General features: G+C 38.1%; 2 protein-coding genes and 1 long non-coding RNA gene across 4 annotated transcripts; 2 read left to right on the top strand and 1 right to left on the bottom strand.

Moving 5' to 3' along the window:
• The first annotated feature begins 5,453 nt into the window (after positions 1 to 5,453).
• Positions 5,454 to 12,374, top strand: slc5a3b (solute carrier family 5 member 3b). Its single transcript, XM_051404148.1, has 2 exons — positions 5,454 to 5,576; positions 7,915 to 12,374. The coding sequence occupies exon 2, from the start codon at positions 8,190 to 8,192 to the stop codon at positions 10,326 to 10,328; it is 2,139 nt and encodes a 712-aa protein (XP_051260108.1). The 5' UTR covers positions 5,454 to 5,576; positions 7,915 to 8,189; the 3' UTR covers positions 10,329 to 12,374.
• On the top strand, positions 5,473 to 22,761 carry LOC127365740 (potassium voltage-gated channel subfamily E member 2-like). 2 transcript variants are annotated; one of them, XM_051404150.1, is made up of 3 exons: positions 5,473 to 5,576; positions 21,275 to 21,373; positions 22,295 to 22,761. In XM_051404150.1, exons 1-3 carry the CDS (start codon positions 5,574 to 5,576, stop codon positions 22,625 to 22,627), a joined length of 435 nt encoding a protein of 144 aa, XP_051260110.1. In that variant the 5' UTR covers positions 5,473 to 5,573; the 3' UTR covers positions 22,628 to 22,761. The 2 variants fall into 2 exon arrangements, with proteins under 2 accessions (XP_051260110.1, XP_051260109.1); XM_051404149.1 differs by lacking the exon at positions 5,473 to 5,576 and adding an exon at positions 5,705 to 5,764.
• Positions 21,274 to 22,481, bottom strand: LOC127365741 (uncharacterized). The gene is made up of 3 exons (XR_007885250.1): positions 22,367 to 22,481; positions 21,610 to 21,704; positions 21,274 to 21,363 (listed from the first exon to the last, which is right to left on the bottom strand). It is a non-coding gene; the product is annotated as an uncharacterized LOC127365741 (long non-coding RNA).
• Positions 22,762 to 23,467: the final 706 nt, after the last annotated feature.

The raw sequence follows: 23,467 nt of genomic DNA, 5'->3' as shown, positions 1-23,467 counted from the left end.
TGACATCATAGTGTTTCACTGTTTATTTTAACAAGTTTGCCTGTAATTGAAAGTGACAAGTACCAAACAAGTACTCAATAAGATCATGTTGGATAACAGACTGAATGCTCATAGAGGTACATCATTACAAAGCAGTAAGTAAAACTTCTGACAGTCTATTACATACAATAGACATTTGCAGCATTTACAGGCCTTTTGTTAAATAGCTTCTAACAATGCGTAGGCAGCTATTCCTTAGTCTTTCAAACTTAATTTATCCACGCAGCACCAGGAAACATGAGCCCACTGTTATAATAGAAAATCTTTTTATAGACTCAGAGACAGTATTTACTAATGGAAAGTATGTCTTATAATAGAAAAGCTATATATAGACAGAGTGAAAAAAACCCAGTATTGGAAAGTATGTGTCCACAGTGCTGTTATTTCTGTGTATATTCAGTAATCATATCTATGTCTTTTCAATTTCATTTTTTTCATTCTTGTACACAGCTCTAATATATTAATTAGTATATATAATATATAATACTGCACAGCCTTTGTAGCTATAAGCTCTTATGTTTTCTATTTGCACTACACCTGATGTGACTGGACTATTTGTTGCAAATGCTACTTAAAGAAGCTCATTGCTGGTTTGGAGAATTCTGGGTTACACACACAATCACTGGATATACAGCCCCAGGTTCACTGTGTGTGTGTGTGTGTGTGTGTGTGTGTGTGTGTGTGTGTGTGTGTGTGTGTGTGTGTGTGTGTGTGAATTCAGCTAAATCAAAGGTAGCCTGTCTATAACTAACGTGACAAAAAGGGGGAGCTATGGTCCTGTGTATACTGTACACATGGAGAGTGCTGTATAACAGTAGACTGGTGTTTCTAATCAGCCACTACCAAGTTGGGCAAGGGGGAGGGGGAAACAATGGGTTTATTGTTACCTCCGCCAAGGGGATTGTTTTCCCCCTGTTTGTCTGTTTGTCTATCAGTTAAAGACATATCACACAAACAGATTTTAATTATATTTGATGGAAAGACTTTTGTCCAAGGAAGAACTGGAATGAAGAGCTTCTTTATTTGCCTACAACTGATTTCTAAATTCCTGTAGATGTTTGCTACTTGATATAAACTACCATAAGTCTTAAATGCACTGTGCAATTTCAACTAAAATTCAGAAGACATCTGAATATATAAACACTCCAAGTGATCCTGCAGACTTCTGTGCCATTTTGCCTGTAGGTGGCTCTACTGCAACATGGTACATTCAAAGAGACAAATCTCAGTGGTCATAGATCTAACTACCCTGATATTTTGCGCAATTCATTAAAACCTAAGATTTAGGTATTCTCAACAAAATAGCATGATTGTCCATCATGTGTATTTGGATATATATGAAGATTCAGAAGAAGATTAAAAGATAGATAGATAAATAAATAGAAATGTAGAGAATTGTGCAGCTTTTGCAGAAATATACACTCTGAGTGCATATTGATTTTCCAACTTTTTCCAAGATTCTAGCATACGCATTGAGAAACTCATTACAACTATGATGCGGCAGTTTTCAATTACAGTATACAGAGTTTATGCAATAATATTAATAAAAATTCTTTAAAAGAATAAAGAATTCTAATCATTAGGAGAACTTGAACCAGAGGGGAAAACTAGTTCAATCAGCTGATCCATAGATAGAGTGAAAAAATGATTTACAGATGTAACCATGGTTTTATGAGTTGTAGACAACTGCCAGAGGCAGAGCTTTCAGTGGATATTTTGTCTAATATTTGTCTCACACATGCAGTATTGGCACTAACACCAAAGCAGGGTGACCTACATCATAGAAGAGAGCAAGGTTTTTCCCTGTACATGAGCCCTTGTCCTCCTGAAGTTTGTCCATAAATAACTTTGTGGGGATTCACTGAGTTTTTTTAAAGACAACATTGTAATATCAGAAGTGAAAAACATTTAAATGTATATAGGGTATAAATTTAAATATATTTGACCCAAATTTACATTAATGAGATTTTTCTAAAAATAGAATAAGGCATTGGTTATGTAACTTAATGATTGTGTAGATGTTACATTCTGCTACATTGTTCTGTTTAATGTCTGAGCAGAGTCACACACCACATTGACAAGATAAGGGATTAGAGAAAGGAGACCGCTGAAAATAGGCTAACCTGCCAGCTCCTATTCCTCTTGTTCTAGATTCTTCTGTTTGCTGGCAGCAGAGAGCAGAGCTGTGGCTTTGCGGCCTTTTTCCCCATGAAGCTAAATGAAGACTAATGAAGGAACAAAGAAGGTTGTGAACTCTAACACTTAGAGAAACTGTCAATTGCCACAATAAGCATGGCCAATAAAAGACTTAAATAAACTGCTAATTAGTGGTCAAAGTGTGTTAAATTTAGATATACTACTGTACATTGACCCTACAAATCTCACCTAGGTGTGAGGAATCTGATCTTTTTGTGGTTCTAAAACAAGTTTTGACATGTAGTGCAAACTTTCTCACAGTCCTGAACATGATAGAGTTTATTAGGCTTTCAAATCTGATATGATCTAATCAGTCACAGTCAGATACAGTGATGTAGTAACTGAACATTGTCCTGTATTGTACTGTAGCTGCCAAGTTGCCAATAACATTTGGTCATTTCCAGTGCTCAAGTGTTCAAACTCTCACAGAGTCTATTGTTACGTTTGTTCCAAATCTACAGCAGAGTTGCTTCAACATGAACCTGCAGCACAGTTAAACCAATCTGGCAATTTGTCATGAATTTTCACAGCTGTTGAGCCCTGATGCTGTGTGTCTTATGACCGGGATGAAGAGGCAAAACCTGGTTAAAGTAAACAGCGTCTTCTCAAATCATTATCATCACAAGATCAATTTCTTACTGCACAATGCATGACACTCGGTCGCATCATGCTGATATGGCCAACAATAATCTTACAAAATCAAACCTTAATGCATGATGGGAAACCATTGGCTTTCCCCTCGGAGTGCTCATTGACAAAGGTGCTGAAGATTGCTATTTAATTGTAAAGATATCCATTGTATTAGTTTGAGTTTGTACTGTAAAGCTTTATTATTTTAACAGACTTAAATGTGGTTGATTAAAACGTGTATCACCACAGAGATACTGAATATACCTATACCAAGTGTATTTTAAATACTTGTGCAATGTGTCCAATTGTTTGATTGTTTTAATGGTTGTTAAATGATGTTGAGATTTTAAAATAAAATATGTACAGTTCAATGTTACACACAAACAATTTACTGTTGTTTGACATGTCATCTTCTTCTTTACCTCTCTCTTTACCTTGTATTTGTAATAATTGTATTATGGTATTTTTGCATTATGACAGCTGTATTATGTGAGATTGCTTTGGCCAGAATGGGATGGAGACATGTTTAATAAACACCAGACAAGAAAGAATAAATGTGTTGTGATTATCACAGTTTATAATAATGTATATGACTCTACCATGGCTTATCATACAGAACACCATTTTAATAACAAGGCTTTTATTTATTAATTTTGTGCACTATTGTCTTTTAAAAACAAGTAAAAAAAAACAAAAAACATAGGTACTAAAAAGTGCAGAAGTTGTTTTTATCTATTAACTTTTATACTTTTATTCTTTGTCAGAATTCAAAAGCTTGAAAAAAGAGGATTCAAATAATATATACTAAAATGAATGGGCTTTTATATAATTTTTGTGTTAACCAAGATAAATTAGTGCGGGTATATTGGCTGGATGTATGTGAGTCTGTGTTTATGTCTTTGCTTACATCTTGTATACCCTGTATACTATCCGTTGATCTTTCCATCAATCAACAGGACAAAGTAAAAATTGGTTAAATTGATAATTAAAATGTTCCTCTCTCATTACTAACCTATATCATTTCCATGATCAGTTTCCTCTTAATCTGATCTCTGCCATTAACAGGGGTTATTAAATGGGTGAAATGAACGGGTCAGAAGTAGCAACAGCCCACAGTAACACTGTAACACGCATCTGAAGGCGCGACGGTCGCTAGTTAAAAACACGTGATCTTTACAATCATAATAAAGGAAACGCGGATAGGGGAAATAAATATCAAACTAATGAATTCAGACTACCAGCTTAAACTTTGGCGCTGTCGTTTTTTCTCGTCGCTCCACAAACACGCAACACAAACGGGCTGCTGGGAAATGTAGTTTTCAGTGAAATGGAAATTTCCAAGATTTCTGTCGGTGTAGAGGAGTGAGTGGAAATTTACTGTTTCCCTCCCTGCCTTGCGGGGTGTTTTGTTGAAAGTCAACCATATTAACCTTATTCTCATCTGACTGCTGAATTACTATTATGATTATTAGGATTACAGTCATATTATTACTTCAGAATCAGAATCAGAATCAGAATTGGGTTTATTGCCAAGTAAGATTTTCCACGTAGAAGGAATTTGCCTTGGTGCAGTGGTGCATAAAAATCACACAAAAATCAAGTGCTTTTTAAAATATAAATAAATAAAGATAAAGATAGGAAGATCTAAAGCTGTACAGGAAAGATATTTACAACCAAAACCAACGGGGCATTAATGTAATGCATATATACAGGGTGGGTTTAAGAGTCAGTGTCAGTGGCCTTGTTAATGAGGCCAGCTGCAGACGGAAAGAAACTTTATTGAGGAACTGGTGACTACTACTTCTGTATCATTGTTATGTTGTGCATGATGTCGTATTACATTAAAACAATAATAATGATAATAATACTATTATTATTATTATTATTATTGTTATTATTAGTAGTAGTAGTAGTATGCATACCTTATTAAGATTAAATATGGATTGTTTGGGCTCTGAATGTGATCCTCATAGTTTACCTAACTGGGAGCTGTTGCTACCCATGCTTGCAAAACCAAGAGTATACATAACCTTGTTATAGGCATTATTATTCACAAAGCCTTTGAAAAAATCTATTATTCAACTATTATTATTATTATTCTTCTTCGAAGAGGCAGCAGTTGGCAGTTTCTAGATTATTCCAGATTACAAGCGTCACCCTAAAATCTGATTAGAAGTGTAATCAGTCAAAGGGTTTCAAGTAGTTTCTATGTGACTGTGTTGGGCTATTTCAGGTTAATTGATATCCATTGGTGGTTGCTGTGCTGGAGCAGACTCCCTAAGCTTAATTAGACCTTTTATTTGATACTCTATGCAGTGGTGTAGTTGGCAGGTTGTATAACTCTCTCCAGTTAAACAATAACCTATAACGGAGAGGCAAAACTCTATAAAAGTTGTATGATGTTTTAGAGGAGCCATCATTATTTGATTCACATAAAGTTGATACAGTTTAGGTGTAAATTATTCGTTGTTTTAAGTTAAAAAAAAAAGACCCTAACACAAAGATATATCCTCTTCCTGCAGATAAAGCAAGCTGTGTGACCCACAGCGTCACGGGTGTGTTACACGTGTGGGGCGTGGAGCTGTACGGGTGCCTATAAGGGGAGAGGCAGCATTGTTTGACGGGTGTCACAGCTCCTCTTGAAACCCAAAGAAAGAGAAGACGACCGGCTGAAAACGTCAACTCGGCACATTCACAAGGAGCCCTGCATGGTACGAGGAAGCGGCGGTCCTGGGGGGTGGCGGGGTACGGGGGGTACGGGGTACGGGGTCTTCACCTCCTCTCCATCCACATCTCCGCTGTGGGGCGTTCAATGTCGGTTTAGTATCTTTAGCGTGTCTGCTAACGCTAGCTAACAAGGTACCATCTTCACTGTTCTGTGTTTAAAACAATGGAGTCGGTGAGTCGAGTGTGTAACTGTGCAGGCTTTTTATTTTTATATTTTTAATGTCAGTGTTTAGCCTGTGAAGCTGTGTTTGCTGCTCTATCATTTATTATCTTTGTTGAATGACTCTGTGAGTGTTCAGACATCCGGCGGACGCCAGCCGGGCCAGATGTTTTAAAACACCTGAATAACGTTATATATGTCAGAGTTTCCTGTGGTGTTAAATATACAAATATGAATCCTACAGAGCATAAGATAGCTTATAATAAAGAATACAAGCTCCTTGAGGATGCGCAGCCTTTTGCAGTCGGATGAATGAGTGACTGTTCTAGAAATTTCCTACCTCCTTCCTCATAGGTGCTACTGTGCGCTGCATGCCTGGTCGTGAACTGGTGTCGCCTCTTCTTTTGTCTTCACAAAGGCAGTCCCAGGCTGACATCTGGCCATTAATTAAAGCGGCATTGTTCTGTACGCCAACTATCCATTATATGCCACTCTAACATCATGGCGACAGCTGGCCATACCTGAAGCCAATTCAGCCTGAATTTGATACCGTATCCACTATTATTATAGTTTAAAATAAAGGTGAAGCATCCTGTAGCTTTAAGCTGTGTGGATCCGTGCAAGAGTCTACTACTCCTCTGAAATGTCTTTAAGTTGTACAAAGGAAGCTGGTCAGCACAAGTTTGGCTTTAATTGTTTTGGAGAGTTGATATTTAATTGTATGGACTGCTGTACCTTAGAGTTTACTTAAGTAACCTCTCTGGGCTTCATGAGTCAAGGCTGGTTTGCTTTGGTGTCTCTCTTGGCTTGTGAATATTTGGCACGGACTAGTCTAGCATTTCCCATTTTCTTATAGTGGAGCTTCCTCTCTACCAGGGTAACTTTGCTTCACGGTTTGAATAATCTGTTCCAGAAAGAGGATGAATATGAATCAGCTTGTGCTAAAGTTAGTGTCACCGTGGCGCTGACAGCACCATATTAGTGGTAGTGGCCAGAGTGAGGGCTCCCGAAGGTCTTGGCTTAGTGGGGTGGTAGTGATTATTTTTCAATTCCACATTATATCTTTGCAAATAAAATTATATTTATCTATTGAATGACTTTGCTGTATTTCAGCACCAGAGTCCCTTGTGCAGTTTATGGTGATTACATGCCCTTGATGATGATGAGATGGTGAAATGAAAAACAAAGACTTCTTTTATTGAGAAGGATGGTTATGCATAAAGCCTGGTTGTGAAGACAAACGCGTGGGGTTATTTTCTACCATGCATGGCAGGCTAAAACCTCAAGAGAGGCCAGACATCCGCGTGCGTGCGTGCGTGTGTGTGTGTGAGAGAGAGAGAAAGAGAGAGAGAATGTGAGAGAGAGACCAGATGTGCTCACACATCATCATGCATAATACTTTTTGCTGACATAGGGATTCAGTTTGATCCATCTCTCATTCTCATACACAACTTATGTAGACATCATATAACTAATTAAGTTTGTGATCTGACTTCTGCTGTAGCCTGAGGTAACTTTGGTTTTTCCATTTCATTGGTGAATGTAACATGGGTGCATGGATTATGGTCTGGTGTGGGAATCATTTAAAAATTAACATTTTAATTGGTGCTAACTTTGTGTGATTATGTAATGTCCTGTTGTGTCCCTGTATTAAGAACGCTAATGTTTGTTAAAGGTACACAGATTTGTCTTTAGCATCATATTAGTGATGTGAAATAATAGTCTTTGGTTACATGTTTTTGTTCCTTCTTGACTCTTCTTGATTTGTTACATAATGTTATTAAGCTTTCTTTGAAGTTGCATGGCTCGAGTCCTTTGTGTTAAAAAGATTAAGGAGGAAAGTCATACGTAGGTTAAACCCCAAGGACTGGCGTTGGGAAAATACTGCAGTTACAAAACCGAATTAACTCTTATTAGTCTTCATGTGGTTTATAGAGTGCTGTGCCATATTTGACCATTCTCTTCATCTGTGATTTTGATCATTTTATGTTGTATACTATGATGTGATGTTCAGTTTGACTCCAATAATATTTAAACCTCTTTGCGTTTGTATCCTGTTTTCAGAGAGGCTGTTGTAAACTTTCAAGTATTTTGTTCGTTATTTCTCTATCTCAAACTAAGGCTCTAATGAGGTGTTTTTCTTTGTCTTTGCTGTCTTGCAGGAATGTTAACTCTAGGCTTTTCTAGACCAGAGGCCTACAACATCCTCCTTTAAAACTAGAACGACCTCAGTGCCGGTGGATAACCCCCTCCGAAGCACACCTAGTGAATTTGACCTGACTGTGGATACTACAGCTTCCATCCAGACAGCAAATCAAAGCAGAGCATTTCCATTGCTCCTTTTTTAATAACTAAATCCATAACTTTGACTATTCGTTTTCCCTTTTTGCAAGGATTTGAGAGAGCTTTGAGATTTTAAAAAAAGTAATCTCTAAAAATGGGTCCTGGAATGGAAGCGGCGGACATAGCTGTGGTAGCGCTGTATTTTGTCCTGGTGCTTGTCATCGGGTGTTTTGCCATGTGGAAAGCCAATCGCAACACTGTGAGTGGCTACTTCCTGGCTGGACGCTCTATGACGTGGATAGTGATAGGCGCATCACTCTTCGTCAGCAACATTGGCAGCGAACATTTCATAGGCCTGGCTGGCTCAGGAGCAGCAAGTGGCTATGCTGTTGGAGCATGGGAGTTTAATGCACTTTTACTTCTGCAGCTGCTTGGCTGGGTCTTTATCCCTGTGTATATCCACTCGGGGGTCTACACCATGCCCGAGTACCTGTCGAAACGCTACGGCGGCAACAGGCTAAAGGTTTATTTTGCTATGTTGTCTGTGTTGATTTACATTTTTACCAAGCTGTCTGTGGACTTGTATGCTGGAGCTCTCTTTATACAGGAGTCCCTGGGGTGGAACCTTTATTTGTCTATAGTCCTGCTCATCAGTATGACTGCACTGCTCACTGTCACGGGTGGATTGGTGGCAGTAATGTACACGGATGCACTTCAGGCAGTGTTGATGATTGGTGGAGCCCTAACTTTAACCACCATCAGCCTAATCAAAGTTGGTGGGCTAGAGGGGGTCAGAACTAAGTACATGCAGGCAGTTCCCAATGTTTCTGCTATAATGGCCACTGGAAACTTCACCTATTCTCCTTCCTGCCGCATTGAACCTAAACCAGACTCACTACGCATCCTTCATGGTCCCCTAGATGAAGACATCCCATGGCCAGGCTTCATTCTTGGCCAGACCCCTGCATCTATTTGGTACTGGTGTGCAGACCAGGTCATTGTTCAGAGAGTGCTAGCAGCTAAGAACATTGTTCATGCTAAGGGCTCTACACTCATGGCTGGACTTCTCAAGATCCTACCCATGTTTCTAATAGTCATTCCGGGAATGATCTCCCGCATTTTGTTTGCAGATGAGATCGCCTGCATCGGGCCAGAGCACTGCATGGCTGTGTGCGGTTCTCAGGCTGGCTGCTCAAACATTGCTTACCCACGGCTAGTCATGGCAGTCATGCCTGTGGGACTCAGGGGTCTGATGATGGCAGTGATGATTGCTGCCCTGATGAGTGATCTTGACTCAATCTTCAATAGTGCAAGCACCATCTTCACACTGGACATCTACCAAACCTTTCGAGGGAAGGGATCCCAGCGCGAGCTGCTGATTGTGGGACGCATGTTTGTTGTGTTCATGGTGGCAATCAGCATTGCCTGGGTCCCTGTCATTATTGAAATGCAAGGTGGACAGACGTACCTCTACATCCAGGAAGTTGCTGGCTACCTCACTCCACCAATCGCTGCCCTCTTCCTGCTAGGTGTGTTCTGGAAACGGTGTAATGAGAGAGGTGCCTTTTGGGGTGGCATGACAGGTTTCACACTCGGTACCGTAAGAATGATCCTAGCTTTTATTTACCGTCAGCCTCGCTGTGACCAGCCAGATAATAGGCCTGCCTTTATTGTTAAGGTTCACTACATGTATTTTGCAGCTGGGCTCTTCTGGATTTCGGGATTGGTGGCGGTGGTGGTCAGCCTCTGCACCTCTCCACCAGACGAAGAGCAAGTATGCACCACTACATTCTGGGGGCTGCGCAGCATTGAAAAGATTCCTGTGAAGGACAGAGAGGAAACATACAAGCTGACTGAGAAGAGCCATAGTAATGGTGATGGCAGCCAACATAAAGAAATGCCCCCGGATGTCAAAAAGGAGAGGTGTTTGGATGGGGCGGACGTCAAACTCCTGGTCCCATCCACTGACCATGACCCGGCCACCCCTAGTACGGAAACATCCCCCTGCTCGACCCCTGCAGAACGCTTTGTTAATGGAAGGATGGAGATGATCAGAGCAGAGGAAGGCTGCCACGGTAATGGGGAGACTAGCAGGGGTATTCGTTTACTGGAATGTATTTTTGGATGTAAGGGGGAAGCACAGAGCACTCTGCAAAAAGTATCGAAGGAGGATGAGTCAAGAGTCATTGCGGAGATGCTGTATGAGCCACCTAGGGTTAAACTTCTTCTCAACTTGGGTCTGCTATTCGTCTGCTCTGTGGGCATCTTCATGTTTGTTTATTTCTCACTTTAGTCGAACCCTGCACTGAACTAATGGGGACTGGTCTGGGGGCTTTTAATAAGTGGGGAAGTTACATGGGGGGGCGGGGTTGGCGCTGTTACAAACGAACATTTGAATCTTCCAAGATTTGAGAAGCTGTCTGTAATATTTACAGTTGTCTTTTGTAGCTCTCTAACAGGGATCTAAGCATAATCTAATCATTTTTAAATGATTAAAACTTCTCCATATGAGAAAAACTGTACTCCTTTATGACTATGAATCCTATTTGGCACTGGTGGGTCTATTTTGTACAGCGCTTGGTGTTAATCCTGCATTCAGAATATCTACTGGGATTTTGTTGTACTCAAAGTGAATTTATTATTTGCCTTATATATGCACTTTTGTTATTATTGTTTGTATGGTGAAAAACAAATGTATTCTGTGATTTTAATAATTTAAGCTCCCCCCCCCAGTATTGTTGACAGTGACTGTAGGCTTAGTTGCTAGTGTAGCAAACGTATGTCTGCAATAACTTTAGGTTATAGACCATGACAAGTTTTTGCCGCTGAACGCAATATTATTATTGCATTATATCAGTAGAATGTCAAGTATGTGATTACTGTTAAATTTTTATTGTGCCCTTGACAGTCATTTCAAGATTGTTAGCAAAATACTTTATAATGTCTTTTTTTTTTTAGGTAGAAATTATATCCCACTTTAAATTTTTAAGGGGACCATTATGAAGTTTGTAAAACAAGAGTTAATAATAAGTGCTAAGAATCATTACTTCTCTGCTGCTGTTGTATGTGACCAGTTTGTTTATAGTGATTTTCATAATCACTGGTTGGATTTAGCCTACTGGAGGTCAAGCTTGCAGTAAATACCTGGTCTTTAGAATATGTACATGTTCTGCAGCACAGGAAATAAAGACAAGCACAAGATTACAAATTGTTATCCTATAAATAATGTTTTCATCCTAAAAGAAGAAATAGCCAAACGTAGTATAGCACTTATTCATTTTGATTGGCTGTTCAATGTGTTGTCACTGTAAGGGATTTTCTATTTTATGTTTTCTACTACTGTTTTTGTTTGATTGTTGTTGGTTTTTTTCTGGCTGTATTGTGTGTAACGCTTTAAAATCGTCACGCAGCCTTTTATGTACTACTATTGTATCATTACGAAAAAGCCACAAGTACCAGAGCTCATCATTCTCTATCACTTTATATTTTATGCGTATCTCATTTTATGTTTGTTGAAAAGTTTGTTGACTCTGTTTATTATATAACATGTGTACCATATAATTCAGGGTCCATTGAATCCCCCACACTATATACATTTCTTCAATAGGCTCTCTTGTGTACCTACTGTCTGTCAACGTACATTTAGTGCACTGCAGTGCTGAAATGTCATTTAATCTTGTTTCAAGTGCACCTTTTTATACACCTCTTTACCAAATGTGTCTTAGTGTGCAATGCTAAAATGAAAAAATGAGAAAAAAAAGTCAAAGAAGACAATAAAGAGTTCACGTACTGAAAATTGTGTGCAGTGAATACCGCATTTGTTTAAAGCCATTTGATAAAAAAAGCCTTGTCATGTAGTACATTTTCAGTTAGCTGCCTATCAGTTGATGATGACAATGCAAAGCAGAAGTGACATTTCAGATGTTTGTTGCAGGATTAGCATATAACTGGATGAGCTTTACTCATAACATTATCATAGGTAATTCAACTAGGTGCATTAAGTTGCTGCTCTTCATGGACTGTCATTATTTCCAAAGTTTAGTTCCAACACCCTCACCCCCAGAATACTAAAACATAAAGAACAACTTTATGTTTCTATGTATTTTGGAATTTATTGAACAGTGTTTAATTACCTCAGTTCAAAACTTCTGTTTGACAGGCAAATCCTTACTAATGTCAGGCACAGGTGATGCATAACATGGAGGTTTGATAATGTGATGATTGCTCTATGGGAAAGAGCTTTAAGAACTTTTCTTTCTGAGAGAATATACATTGTTATTTTTATGGATTTTATTTTTAGAGACTGAAAATAAAGTTTCTGTGAAGACTAAAAGACAAATGTGTACTCATTATTTATGTTATATAAAATGAAAGGAGCAGTTGGTGAATATATTTTCCTGTCACACTGGCTAACAGTCAGTTTGGCTCAACATTAACATCCATTTGAAATAAAGTGACATTTATTGGCTTGTGGTGTATTAAAGAACACAACAACACCAGAAACATTGTTTATTGATTATGTGATCATCAGCTCTTTCCAAGTTGTAAGAACTCTAAACATCTGTTATAATAAATTTGCCAAATGATTTTTAATTCAGACCAGAATAGCTGTGGACTCACTGAATAACTATTATTTGTCAATAATATTTTGTAACTTGTTTCTGCATGTGGCGACTAGTTGTTCAAAACTCTGAGGTGGTATGGAGGAGTTCATACTGGGCTTTGGTGGAAACAAAATTGCCATTCAGGGTTTCCTATATATTTTGGGGCTTTCTGTTTTTGTTGACCAGGATTACATAAACCTCAGCAAGGCCTTTATTAATCTGCTCAGAGCCAGAAGAGGATTCGGTGATTCCATGCTTCTTTACACAAGATTGAACCAATCAAAAAGCCAGGATCAGTGGCTTACAAATCTCCACTTCTTACCAGTTTAGCTCCATACATCCATGTTGACCAAACCTCACACCTCTGTAACTTTCAATAATTACGAGTCAATTATCGGGTAACTTGTAAAAACAGACTTTAAAATGTAATCTTACTTGTTAGGAAGCACAGGTGCCAACATACAAAATGCAAAACTAAGTACTGTTATAAGGGTCCCTATATGGTTAGGTAATGTGCTGACTAATACACTGTGTTTTTAAGAGTGACACAGTCCACACTGTTGAATTAATCTCTTTTAGTCAGATGATGGCATTTAGACACCATGACATGTATTCTTATTTAGACGATGACTCATATCACTGATGTCCTATGACTCCCCCATTGCAGCAAAGTTAAAATGTAGCAGTCCACAGGGGTGTGTGTGGGTAACAGTTGGGAATAAATTGGAAAAATGACCTGACTTACCTTGATCTTGACAGAAGGTAAATAAATAACTTATAATTCACTAAATTGAAACCTTTCTTTTAGTGTCACTTTACCTTCAGTTCCTCAGTTCGTTGATCTCGGAAACATTTCTCTAATGATTGTGAGCAGGAAGAGGTGATAAATGTTTGTGCATTATTCACTCAACCACGAGTGAGAATGACTATGATTGTTTCAGCACCTGTTAGTGACCTTAGTTCACCTCTGCCGAGAAGCCTACACCCCTGTACACCTCAGGCGTATGTCAAATACATAATTGATGGAAGATTAGATGCCTGGTGAAATGTTGCTAGTTAGACAATACCTTTTTTGTCCCTTAAATGTTATTGCTACTGTGGTATCATTGCATTTGTTTTCTGTGGTAACCAAGTATCCTACTGTACTTTTGTATGGAGCCAACTGACAAAATGTTGCAGAACATTTTCTAATAAATCATCTATGACTTGAAAACAAGTGATCCTTCATACTTTTTAGTTGGTAAAACAAAGACTAATCTACTGTAGCCATTTTAGTGGCACTGTGGGGCTGCATGTAGGTACAGCTGTGCTTTGAGCTAAATGCCAAGTGCCAAGTAGCACTTGAAGATGGTGGAAATGTTATTCAAAATGTGCTAGAGGGAAAGTCAGAATCATCAAAGTCATGCATGCATCCTATTGGGAACATGGGTGTTTGCATAACACTTTGTGCCAGTCCATCCAGTAGTTGTAGTATAAATGTTTTACAGAATAAGTGAAATATTTTTGGCTGGCTTTTTACCTTTAATCAATAGGACAGATCAGGATAGATATGACTTGAACCCATAGCTGCTGCAGCAAGGACTCAGCCTTGGTACATGGGGTGCCAGATCTACCAGGGTGCCCCCAAATCAACTTATTTGTTGGTGTTCTTAGTGTCTGGTTGTTAGCTTCATACTGCACACATAGTACTTGTCCTTTAACCTCCAGTCAGTTGGTAAAATACATTACGCTTTACCATTACAGATTAAAGGACCAGTATGAAGTTTCACATTGCAACTAACTGAATACTTTGAAGTGTGTGCATTTTAACCTATGTGAAGTGTCTTTGAGTACTTTGAAAAATACCCTAGAAATAAGATGTATTATTATTATTATTATTATTATTATTATTATTATTATTATTATTATTATGTGTTGGAGAAACTCCGGTGGCAGCGAAACTGGCTCTGTATAGTTTAGTTGTAGGCTCACATGTGATCTTGGTGTATTAATACTAAACAAAGTTTACTTCACCATCGTCGTTATTAATCTTAAAGCCCCAAATAGATACATTACACCATGTCTTGCAAATGGCTGTGGTCTAGGTCTTGTCTTCTAAACAAATGCCCACGCTAACCAACCAAAATCCTCATGACATAAAGCAGTGTTGCTTATACTACTTTTGTCCATAGAGGCCACTAAAATCAGCACAAAACCACATTTTCTTGTTATAAAACTTACGCAGGCCTTGTAATGGAGTATTTCATAGTGTAGTACTGCTACTTTCACATTGATCTGTATACTTCCACCTCTGTTTATTTAAGTTGTAGCCTACAGATGGATAGCTCTCATGTAGTAGCACTCATGTAACGGACTCTGACCCTGTCCCCTCTAATTGAATTAAAGCTACAGATCAGGACTTCAGCCTTCTTGTGCTTTTGTTATTTTTCATCACTGCTGTAAGGCCTAACACACTCTATGAGTTTGACAGCTCTCTCTGTCACTTATCATTCCATGTCTCTTACAAACTCACACACTAACTCCTCTACTAAACGCCACCCAACCCATACCCTCCCTCTTTCCCAAGAGGAAACTAATGATATTGTCCTTGTGGAAAAGTACTGGCATCCATGCCATGCTTTGTTCATTGTCTATTTCAGACAGTGAAAACACAAACAATAGTCTGAAACAAATGCTCCAAATTACTTCAATGCATTGGAATGATGATATTATTAGATGGGATTAATAAGGCTGTATGCATTATTGCATAGTCAATAGCTATTTTTAACATGCATTTAAAAGTCATTTTATATGAATGTAATTATATAATGTACAGTTATTTTTTTGCAGGTTTGCAAATTTCATCAACATATTGTCCACAAATTGCAAAAGTCCTATTCACAGATATAAAATGTATATAATGTACAACATATAACATATCAGTGTCAGGTGAACTCTGTGGAGGATAAGATACCAATTTGTTTGGCACACTGAACAAGACTCCCCCACTAAAATACCATAACTTAAACATAACCTACTTAGTCTACATCCTACTGGTAGTCTGTGTCAGTGTCAGTGACCCAGCTTTCTCCCTTTATTGAGACTACTTAATAGTCACGATAATGTTTTAAATCTTTGGACAGGGGATATAGAACATTCATGCCCTGAACTAGTCCTCCCAGCACTTCATTATGCGCTTACAACAAGTTCTATTATCAAGATATTAAGATATTGCTTACGTTGGCTGTCAATGGAAAAAAACAAACAAGGATTTATGATTGCCTACAATGCAAGGTTCAACTCAGGACAGGTGTTACAGCTGTGGTTGCCCAAACCTGTAGAGGAATCAAGGACATGTATTTGTCATTATATAACACAGGGTTGAAGAACAAGATGAACATTTGTAGTTCTTTCATGCTACACACACAGAAAAAGATATTCAAATTAATATATATCATATCATATCATATCATATCATATCTATTTATCTATATATAGTCACTATTTTCCCATTGTTTGGCCAGCCTAAGTCCCATTTAGTCCAGACTGGACGTTAGCCACAAGCAGCCTGAAGGCCAAGCCTGGCCAGCATGGCTCCTGTCCGGCTCTCTTGGTGTGATTTGGTGTGTGTATATGTGTGACCGCACACTTATGGTCTCATTGTCACCACATCAAAAATAGAGGTTGTATGTTGTTTAATAGTTGCTATTTTTGAAGGAAGTGGTGGATAAAAAAAACACATAGCAGGTAACAGAGGCAGCTGCATTTAATGGTGTGTGTGTAAAACTATTATAGTTAAGATTGATAGACTGTGTAAACACCAGGGACAACAGTGTAAGTCCAGAACTTTATTGTTCTATTTCCAACAAAGCCTGGCATGTTGCATTTTAATAAATATATTAGAGTGTTGTCAATAAACCAAAACAAAAAACTTGTAAAGGTGAGGTAAAAGCTGTTGTAAGTACGCCGATCAGCCATAACATTAAGACCACCTGGGCACCCTGGTGGTCATAATCTAGCCATCACAATTTGGCCCATGTCAAAGTTGCTCACATCCTTACACTGCCCATTTTTCCTGCTTCTAACACATCATCTTTGAGGGCAAAATGTTCACTTGCTAATTCCTAATATATCCCGCCCACTGACAGGAGCCATGATAACCAGATAATAATAAGTGTTATTCATTTCACCTGTCAGTGGTCATAATGTTATTGCTGATTTGTGTATTTTTATATTTGGGATACAGGTCTATCAGTGTTTGTTCTTTCACTTCAGGCATGTTTTGATAGCATTTCTTGATTTGAACTGTGTTTTCTTAATGTTTGTGCTTTCACTTTTGTATTTGTTTCATTCTTACAGGTTAAAGTAGTAATGCACTATTCTATGATCCAGCAGCTGCATCTAGGTGCATGCTGATTGCATCTTGACAAATGTGTCAGAATGCCTTTTAATTCCATATGTTTTTGACAACAGAGAGGCTGTACCGTTCATGTAACAGCTGTGGTCGACAGCGATAAGTGGCCATTCAGGGATGGAGAAATGCTGACCTCTCTGTCATTGAGAGATACAGATTTCCCATCCCTCCTAGCACGATAATCCACTAAGTATCAATTCTGCTTCATAGGGAGTGGTACATATTGAAAACAAACAACAATCAACCTTTACATCTGAAAGCCTTTAAACTATTTCCTTCTCTTGTAGGCCAGTCTAGCTGGTTTTTGACAGTAGTATGTTAATAGTATTGAGACATCTCTGGAACACAGTCGTTGTGGTTGCAGGGTGTATGTAGACATGCCACTCTTTTGTTTCCTTTCATGATAATGTGCAACCATGTTCCACGAAATCTAAACAGGTTGCTGCACTTCAGGTGGTTTTATGAGAAGCTTAACCAGGCTAGTCAGGGAGTTAGTCAGTGAGCTCACTTGGTGAAGTCTTTGTTTGGGAGAAAAACTTTTGTTGTGCATTGTTTTGCATTCACATGCAGATGGCAGCCAGTCTCTGGTCTGCAACGGAAGTGCATAGGATGACCTCTCAAGCCCATAAACTTTCCAGGACCTCAGCACTTTGCATCTAGGAAAATCATAGATTAGAGTGATCAGTGAATACCAATGCATTGTATGAATGAGTAATGCTCAAAGTAAAATAAAATGTATTTCTTTTTGCATAATCCTAATAATTTTTATCATTGCATTTAAAAGATGGAATCATGGTTATTAAGACCATACAACAACTGAAATGAAAGTGACTATCTACATCATTTTACATTTTTGCTTGTTTCTTTCCATCACCTGGAATGCCTTGAGCTTCATTTGCTATTGAGCCATTTTGAAACAAAAAATGTCTCTGTTATTCATTCTTATTGTGATGAGAACGGAAGCAGCCATGTAGGGAATGTGGAGTGACCTTTCAAATATATGGCAAACACATAGTCAATACATTCCTAACATTCCCCGTGCACAGCCCCGACTAAACTTTGGCGGCAGGCTTGGTATTCTGGCATTAATCCATGGAACTGGGCTTCAGTGGCAAAAGGAAATATTTACCTCCCTTAGTAATAACAGCAGGAAGAGTAATGTCAAGAGCATAATGAATGAGAATCAATGAAGCATACACGGGTGAGGCCTTTTCCTGTATTTCTAGGTCAAACTGATAATCGAAAACAACATTGTTGATTTGTGACGTATCAACAACGTGGCTGCTGGAGTGCCAAGTGTGAAGTGCTGATAAAGAGTCTGCTGATGTGGAAACACTGAGTTATTGATATGATTAAGTTTATATGTGATGAAGCAAACTTTATCAATCATTTTCATTCTTGTGGGTTATAATGTACAGAGAAAAACAATTCTTATCACATTTGTCACATGGTCTTAATAGCATGGGACTTTGAACTCACTGTTGAGACTTCCAGAAAATAGGCGAAGATGTACGAAAATATCTAAAACAGAAGGAGTAAGTGGCAGGTCGGGTTAAAAGTGTGTAATGTTTCAAGCCTTCTTGTTCTCTTCACAGGGCCCAGACTTTATCCACCTTCTACCATGTTTGGCATTTTCCTGGGAGAAGCAGTATCATAAATATATGTAATAGAAACATGTTATTTTCCCCTAAATGATAAGTAGTAGTGTTATCTTGGTAGTGGTATTATGATTAAAATAACATGTTAGCTTTAAAAGGCTACAACTGTCTAAATGTGTGATTTATTATGCTATGCTGTGCCTGTATGTCATTTTTGTCAAGACCTAAGTCAAACTTAGATACTGGTTAAATGCCTTTTCAGGTGTGTCATCATTTCATAATTTTTATTTTTACTCGTTTACAAAATGGTCTATGTTGACTCCTGTGACTTTATGAATGACATAACCCCAATACCCACGAGCAAGCACACACACACACACACACACACACACACACACACACACACACACACACACACACACACACACACACACACACACACACACACTAACAGGAACACTTGACCTGTGAGATAAAAGAATATGCCTCAGTGGGCTGTGTTCCTGCCTATGTGGGAATAAATAAGTAGACACTAGTATATGGTGTCAATGTGTGAATCTGCAGATTTTGAGTTTATGTAACATTTGCATCTTTGATACTGTTATTGTGCATTGTACTTCCTTATAACTGTCTGTAGGTTCTAGTTAGTTTGACAGAAAATTATGAATATACAAATGACATTATCTGCAACTATAATGATTGCAGTATTGGACAGCCAACTGAAGCAGTGTAACCTAAACAGAACAATGGGTACCATAATCATTTAAAAATAAAGGTGTGCATTTAATGCAACATACTTATATTATTATTACTTATACTTGTATGTTGACGGTAAATGTATTCCAGCTTTGAAGTATAGTTTGGTAACTTCGGTTTATAAGTTGCAACTAATCAGTTATAAGATCAGTTATAAGCCATTAATACCCTTTGGGTTGCCAGGTTGTGGAAAATCCCTTTGAGTAGTTGGACCACTTGACCACTTACTTGGACCAAAGTTTTAGAAAATTGTAGAATAATGCTTCAAATCTGTAATACTTTTAACCTCAGCATTCAAGAGTGTTGCATAAAATTCATATAATTGAATTATACCATTGTATTTCTACTTTTGCCATTGCAAAAGATTGGTCTGCTGAGTGATTTTACATGTGGGAAAGATAACAAAGCTGTTTAGATTGATGCAGTACCCCTATCTTTTATTGTGAAAAGCGTCAGATGTTCTGGCTCCCCTGGTGTCAGTTCATTTCAACACACATTGTGTTGTAATGTGCTTTCAACACACTAAGCCAACAGAGAAATTCCTGATCTTTTAAAGAAACATTAACTTATGAAACATCGGATGCCATATAATCAGGATGTGCAATAGCGGAAAACTGACCAGAAACTGAAATAAACAGAGGGACAAACTCCAGGGGAGATTTGGATACACTTTAATTTTTTTATTATACAAAATCAAATTTTAATTTCCTATTTTTCATTTGCAATAAAACAGTTTAGAAATGTGTATATGCAAATAAGTTTAGGATCTTGCTGTCAATATTTCTCCCTGTCATTTCTCCACTACTCCTTTCGAATGTAGAAATGTACCAGTCTCAGTTCCACTTATCTGTGTGTAACTATTTTTGTATCTGTTTCTTTGTTTGTGTTCTTTGTATGTACTGTCCAATTTAAAAAAAAAAAAAAAAAAGTCACTCTACAGAGCAGAAAGTCAGCATAGTGTCCACCCGCTGGCACTGCATAGCAAAACATAAATGATCTGGGAATGATCAGAGGTGGTGGGAGTCATCCTCTCCAGCAGTGTAGCTCTGAGGGGGAGAGACACCAGCACTCAAACACAGGATCTAGTTTCAAGCTTTCTTGTCAGCAAACAGATACAAAGCTGAAGTGTCCTTGAGCAAGACAATGGCTCTCTAATGCATTCAGGGTGCTGCTTTGTGGATAAAATTCATACCTCATTTTTCATTTTACCCTATGAAGACCCTATTTCAATTCCATATGAAACCATATGACACAAATTAGCTTTTTCTTCTTCTTTTTTTTTTTTTACAGGAAGACAAATTGACATATTACACTGAAGAAATGTAAGTGCTGGCAGTATGACTCCAAAATGTGTTGCATTATACTGCCATCTAGAGGAAGTTACAGTAAAACTACCATAAACTAGAACTAGTTTCCTTTGTATGGTGCTCCCTCTGTGTGGGCAGATTAGGAATTACAGGTGAATAGACACACTCTCAAACCAGTCAGGTTAATATTAAATTGTTTTTGACCCATATTAATTGCCATAGTTTGGAAAAGATATGTGTGTGTGTGTGTGTGTGTGTGTGTGTGTGTGTGTGTGTGTGTGTGTGTGTGTGTGTGGTGCGCATGTGTGCGTGTGTGTGTGTGTGTGTGTGTGTGTGTGTGTTTTTGTGGCAGGTTATGACTTCCGACACTCCCTTTTCTTTATCAGCTGGAGGAAGTATCAGCATTTTGTGTGCATAACATTTTCAAAGTCATGCCACACTATCTTTCCCTCTCACCTGCACACAAAAACTCAAAACCCACTGTTCAGCCAAGCCGAAAAGATAAAAAAAGTAAACAAAAGTATGAGCAGTGGTTGACTGTGTTCCTCTGAGCTAATCTCTTTGCTTCTTACTCAAACCAGCCGTGCTCCCTGCCATTGCCTCTTTACTTCGTTTTCACTCCAAAGTGTCTTCATCTCCTGACCAGTTTCTTGACGTGGCCTTCGAAAACCTGGGAAAAGGTTGGTACAGTATAGAAGAGTTGAAAAAATGTTCTTCATGTTGTTGGATACGCTTGAATGAGTATAATTGGGTGGTCAAATAACTTTGAAGCAGTTAAAGGTCAGTTTGGGCACTGAGGATATGACCTTATAGAGCTTTATTACTTGATGAATGCTGCCTCTTTTATAGCTTGTGTTCCTTATTCATTCTGTCTATAAAAAAACAGTTTAAAGGCCCTGAAAACCTGTTTTCTTACCTCCTTACCGTGAGTGATGGGTCCTACGTAAACATCTTAGTCTGGGTTATTTCACTTCACTTCACTCTTCGTAATGTGTTGTTTTCTGTGTTATACTGGATTGAAATGGGCAAGAAAAATGATACATTTCCATACTGAGTCACTGCACATCAGAATTTAGATCAATTTGAATCTGACAACAGTTGTAAGTTAGTTTGCCGAGGCCACTGTCAATCTAATTTGACCAAACCACACTCACTCAGTTTTTTAGTTAAAGTCTCAATAAATAACACCTAAGGATGTTTTTTCCTCAACTGTAAATGTTTTAGTACTTACTTAGTTATGACTATTTTACTTTGTAGAAAATACTTACAATGTGTTTTCACAGCCTTTGCTTCTTTTTCCCAGGAATATGTGTGTGTTATTGGATTATCCATAGAAATTAAATTATTTAAAAAGTGGCATATTCATCTTGGATATTTGGTGAAATAACTTTTGATAAAAAATGTACTTTAAATCTACTTTCCCCTGCCTTATGCTTACTGTAGAATTGAGTTTGCACAAGTCTAAGTTCTATTAATACAACTACAGATATGAATAGAATTTGGTTTCAATATGCTCAATTCTCAGAAAAGACAAATAGAATTTGTCTTAATCTTTCTGGAAATAGCAGAAAGTCATCCTTTGTCCCCCTCCGCCCAACTAGATGAGTGCATCTGATTGGTCCAACCTGACCCTTCATCTGGAGGGTTCCCTGACCAGTGCTTTGGGTAATTACCTGGACAACTGGAGGCGTAATATGACAGCTGCAGCCAACGCTTTGGACAAGACTCTGGCTGAGGAGAACTTCAGGAATGTCATCTGGTATCTGGCGGTTATGATTGGGATGTTTGCCTTCATTGTTGTGGCCATCCTGGTGAGCACAGTCAAATCGAAGAGGAGAGAGCACTCTAATGACCCCTACCACCAATACATCAAGGAGGACTGGACTGCTCAGTTACAACAGAGTGATGTGATCAATAACATTTTGGCTAGATAATGCAACACTTGACTTAAAGCAAATCCTCAGTAGCAGTAGCAGCAGCATGACTAGATGTTCACAAAAGCGGCCCTTTCTTATGCTGGTCAAATTTGTAATGAGAATAATAAAGTACAATCAATATTGTGAATCTATTTGTAGTTTAGCTTTTTTTTTTAATCCATTAACATCAATAATGCATTAGGACAGTAGTTCTCAACCTTTTTGGTGTACTGCATTGACACTATACTACTATCTTCCAAATGGTCTTCTTTTTCCATGTTAAATAAATTTAGAAAAGAATGTTATTTAACACTGTTACTTATATATATATATATATATATATATATTTTAATTATTGTTTTATTGTTAAGAATTTTATGTTTGTGCTGATTCAGGGAAATGACTCAGGGTCCCTAATGATTCAGTTTCAGGGCTTTTGCTATTGTTCCTGCTGGCTCACTGTCACACTCTTATGGCTTACACTTGAATAGAACAGAGCCATCTTTGAAGTTATAAGTAACACCTTGCTTTTCCTTCTATGACAAGTCAAAATGTGTGCTGTAAAAAAGGTCTATTGTTGCTGTATCTTCCGCCACTATCCATAAGTTCAAATGAAAATAATTACTTTATTTGCCTCTTACTGCTCTTTGAACATTCATACCTGAGGCACTCTATGCTCTTCTTCAACATTTTGGAAAATTGATAGGCATTTTCACTTAAATAATATGTAAATAATAAAACTTAATGGATTAACATTAACATTAGCTGCTTCAGTTTCAGGACCCTGATATTATGCATGCCACTGTCACACTGCCATGACTTACTGGTACACTTGAATAGAATAGCGCCAATGTTAAT

This window comes from Dicentrarchus labrax, unplaced genomic scaffold (assembly GCF_905237075.1).
Source record: "Dicentrarchus labrax unplaced genomic scaffold, dlabrax2021, whole genome shotgun sequence".
NCBI classification, from domain to species: domain Eukaryota; kingdom Metazoa; phylum Chordata; class Actinopteri; family Moronidae; genus Dicentrarchus; species Dicentrarchus labrax.
This window is presented reverse-complemented; position numbering and strand designations above follow the sequence as displayed.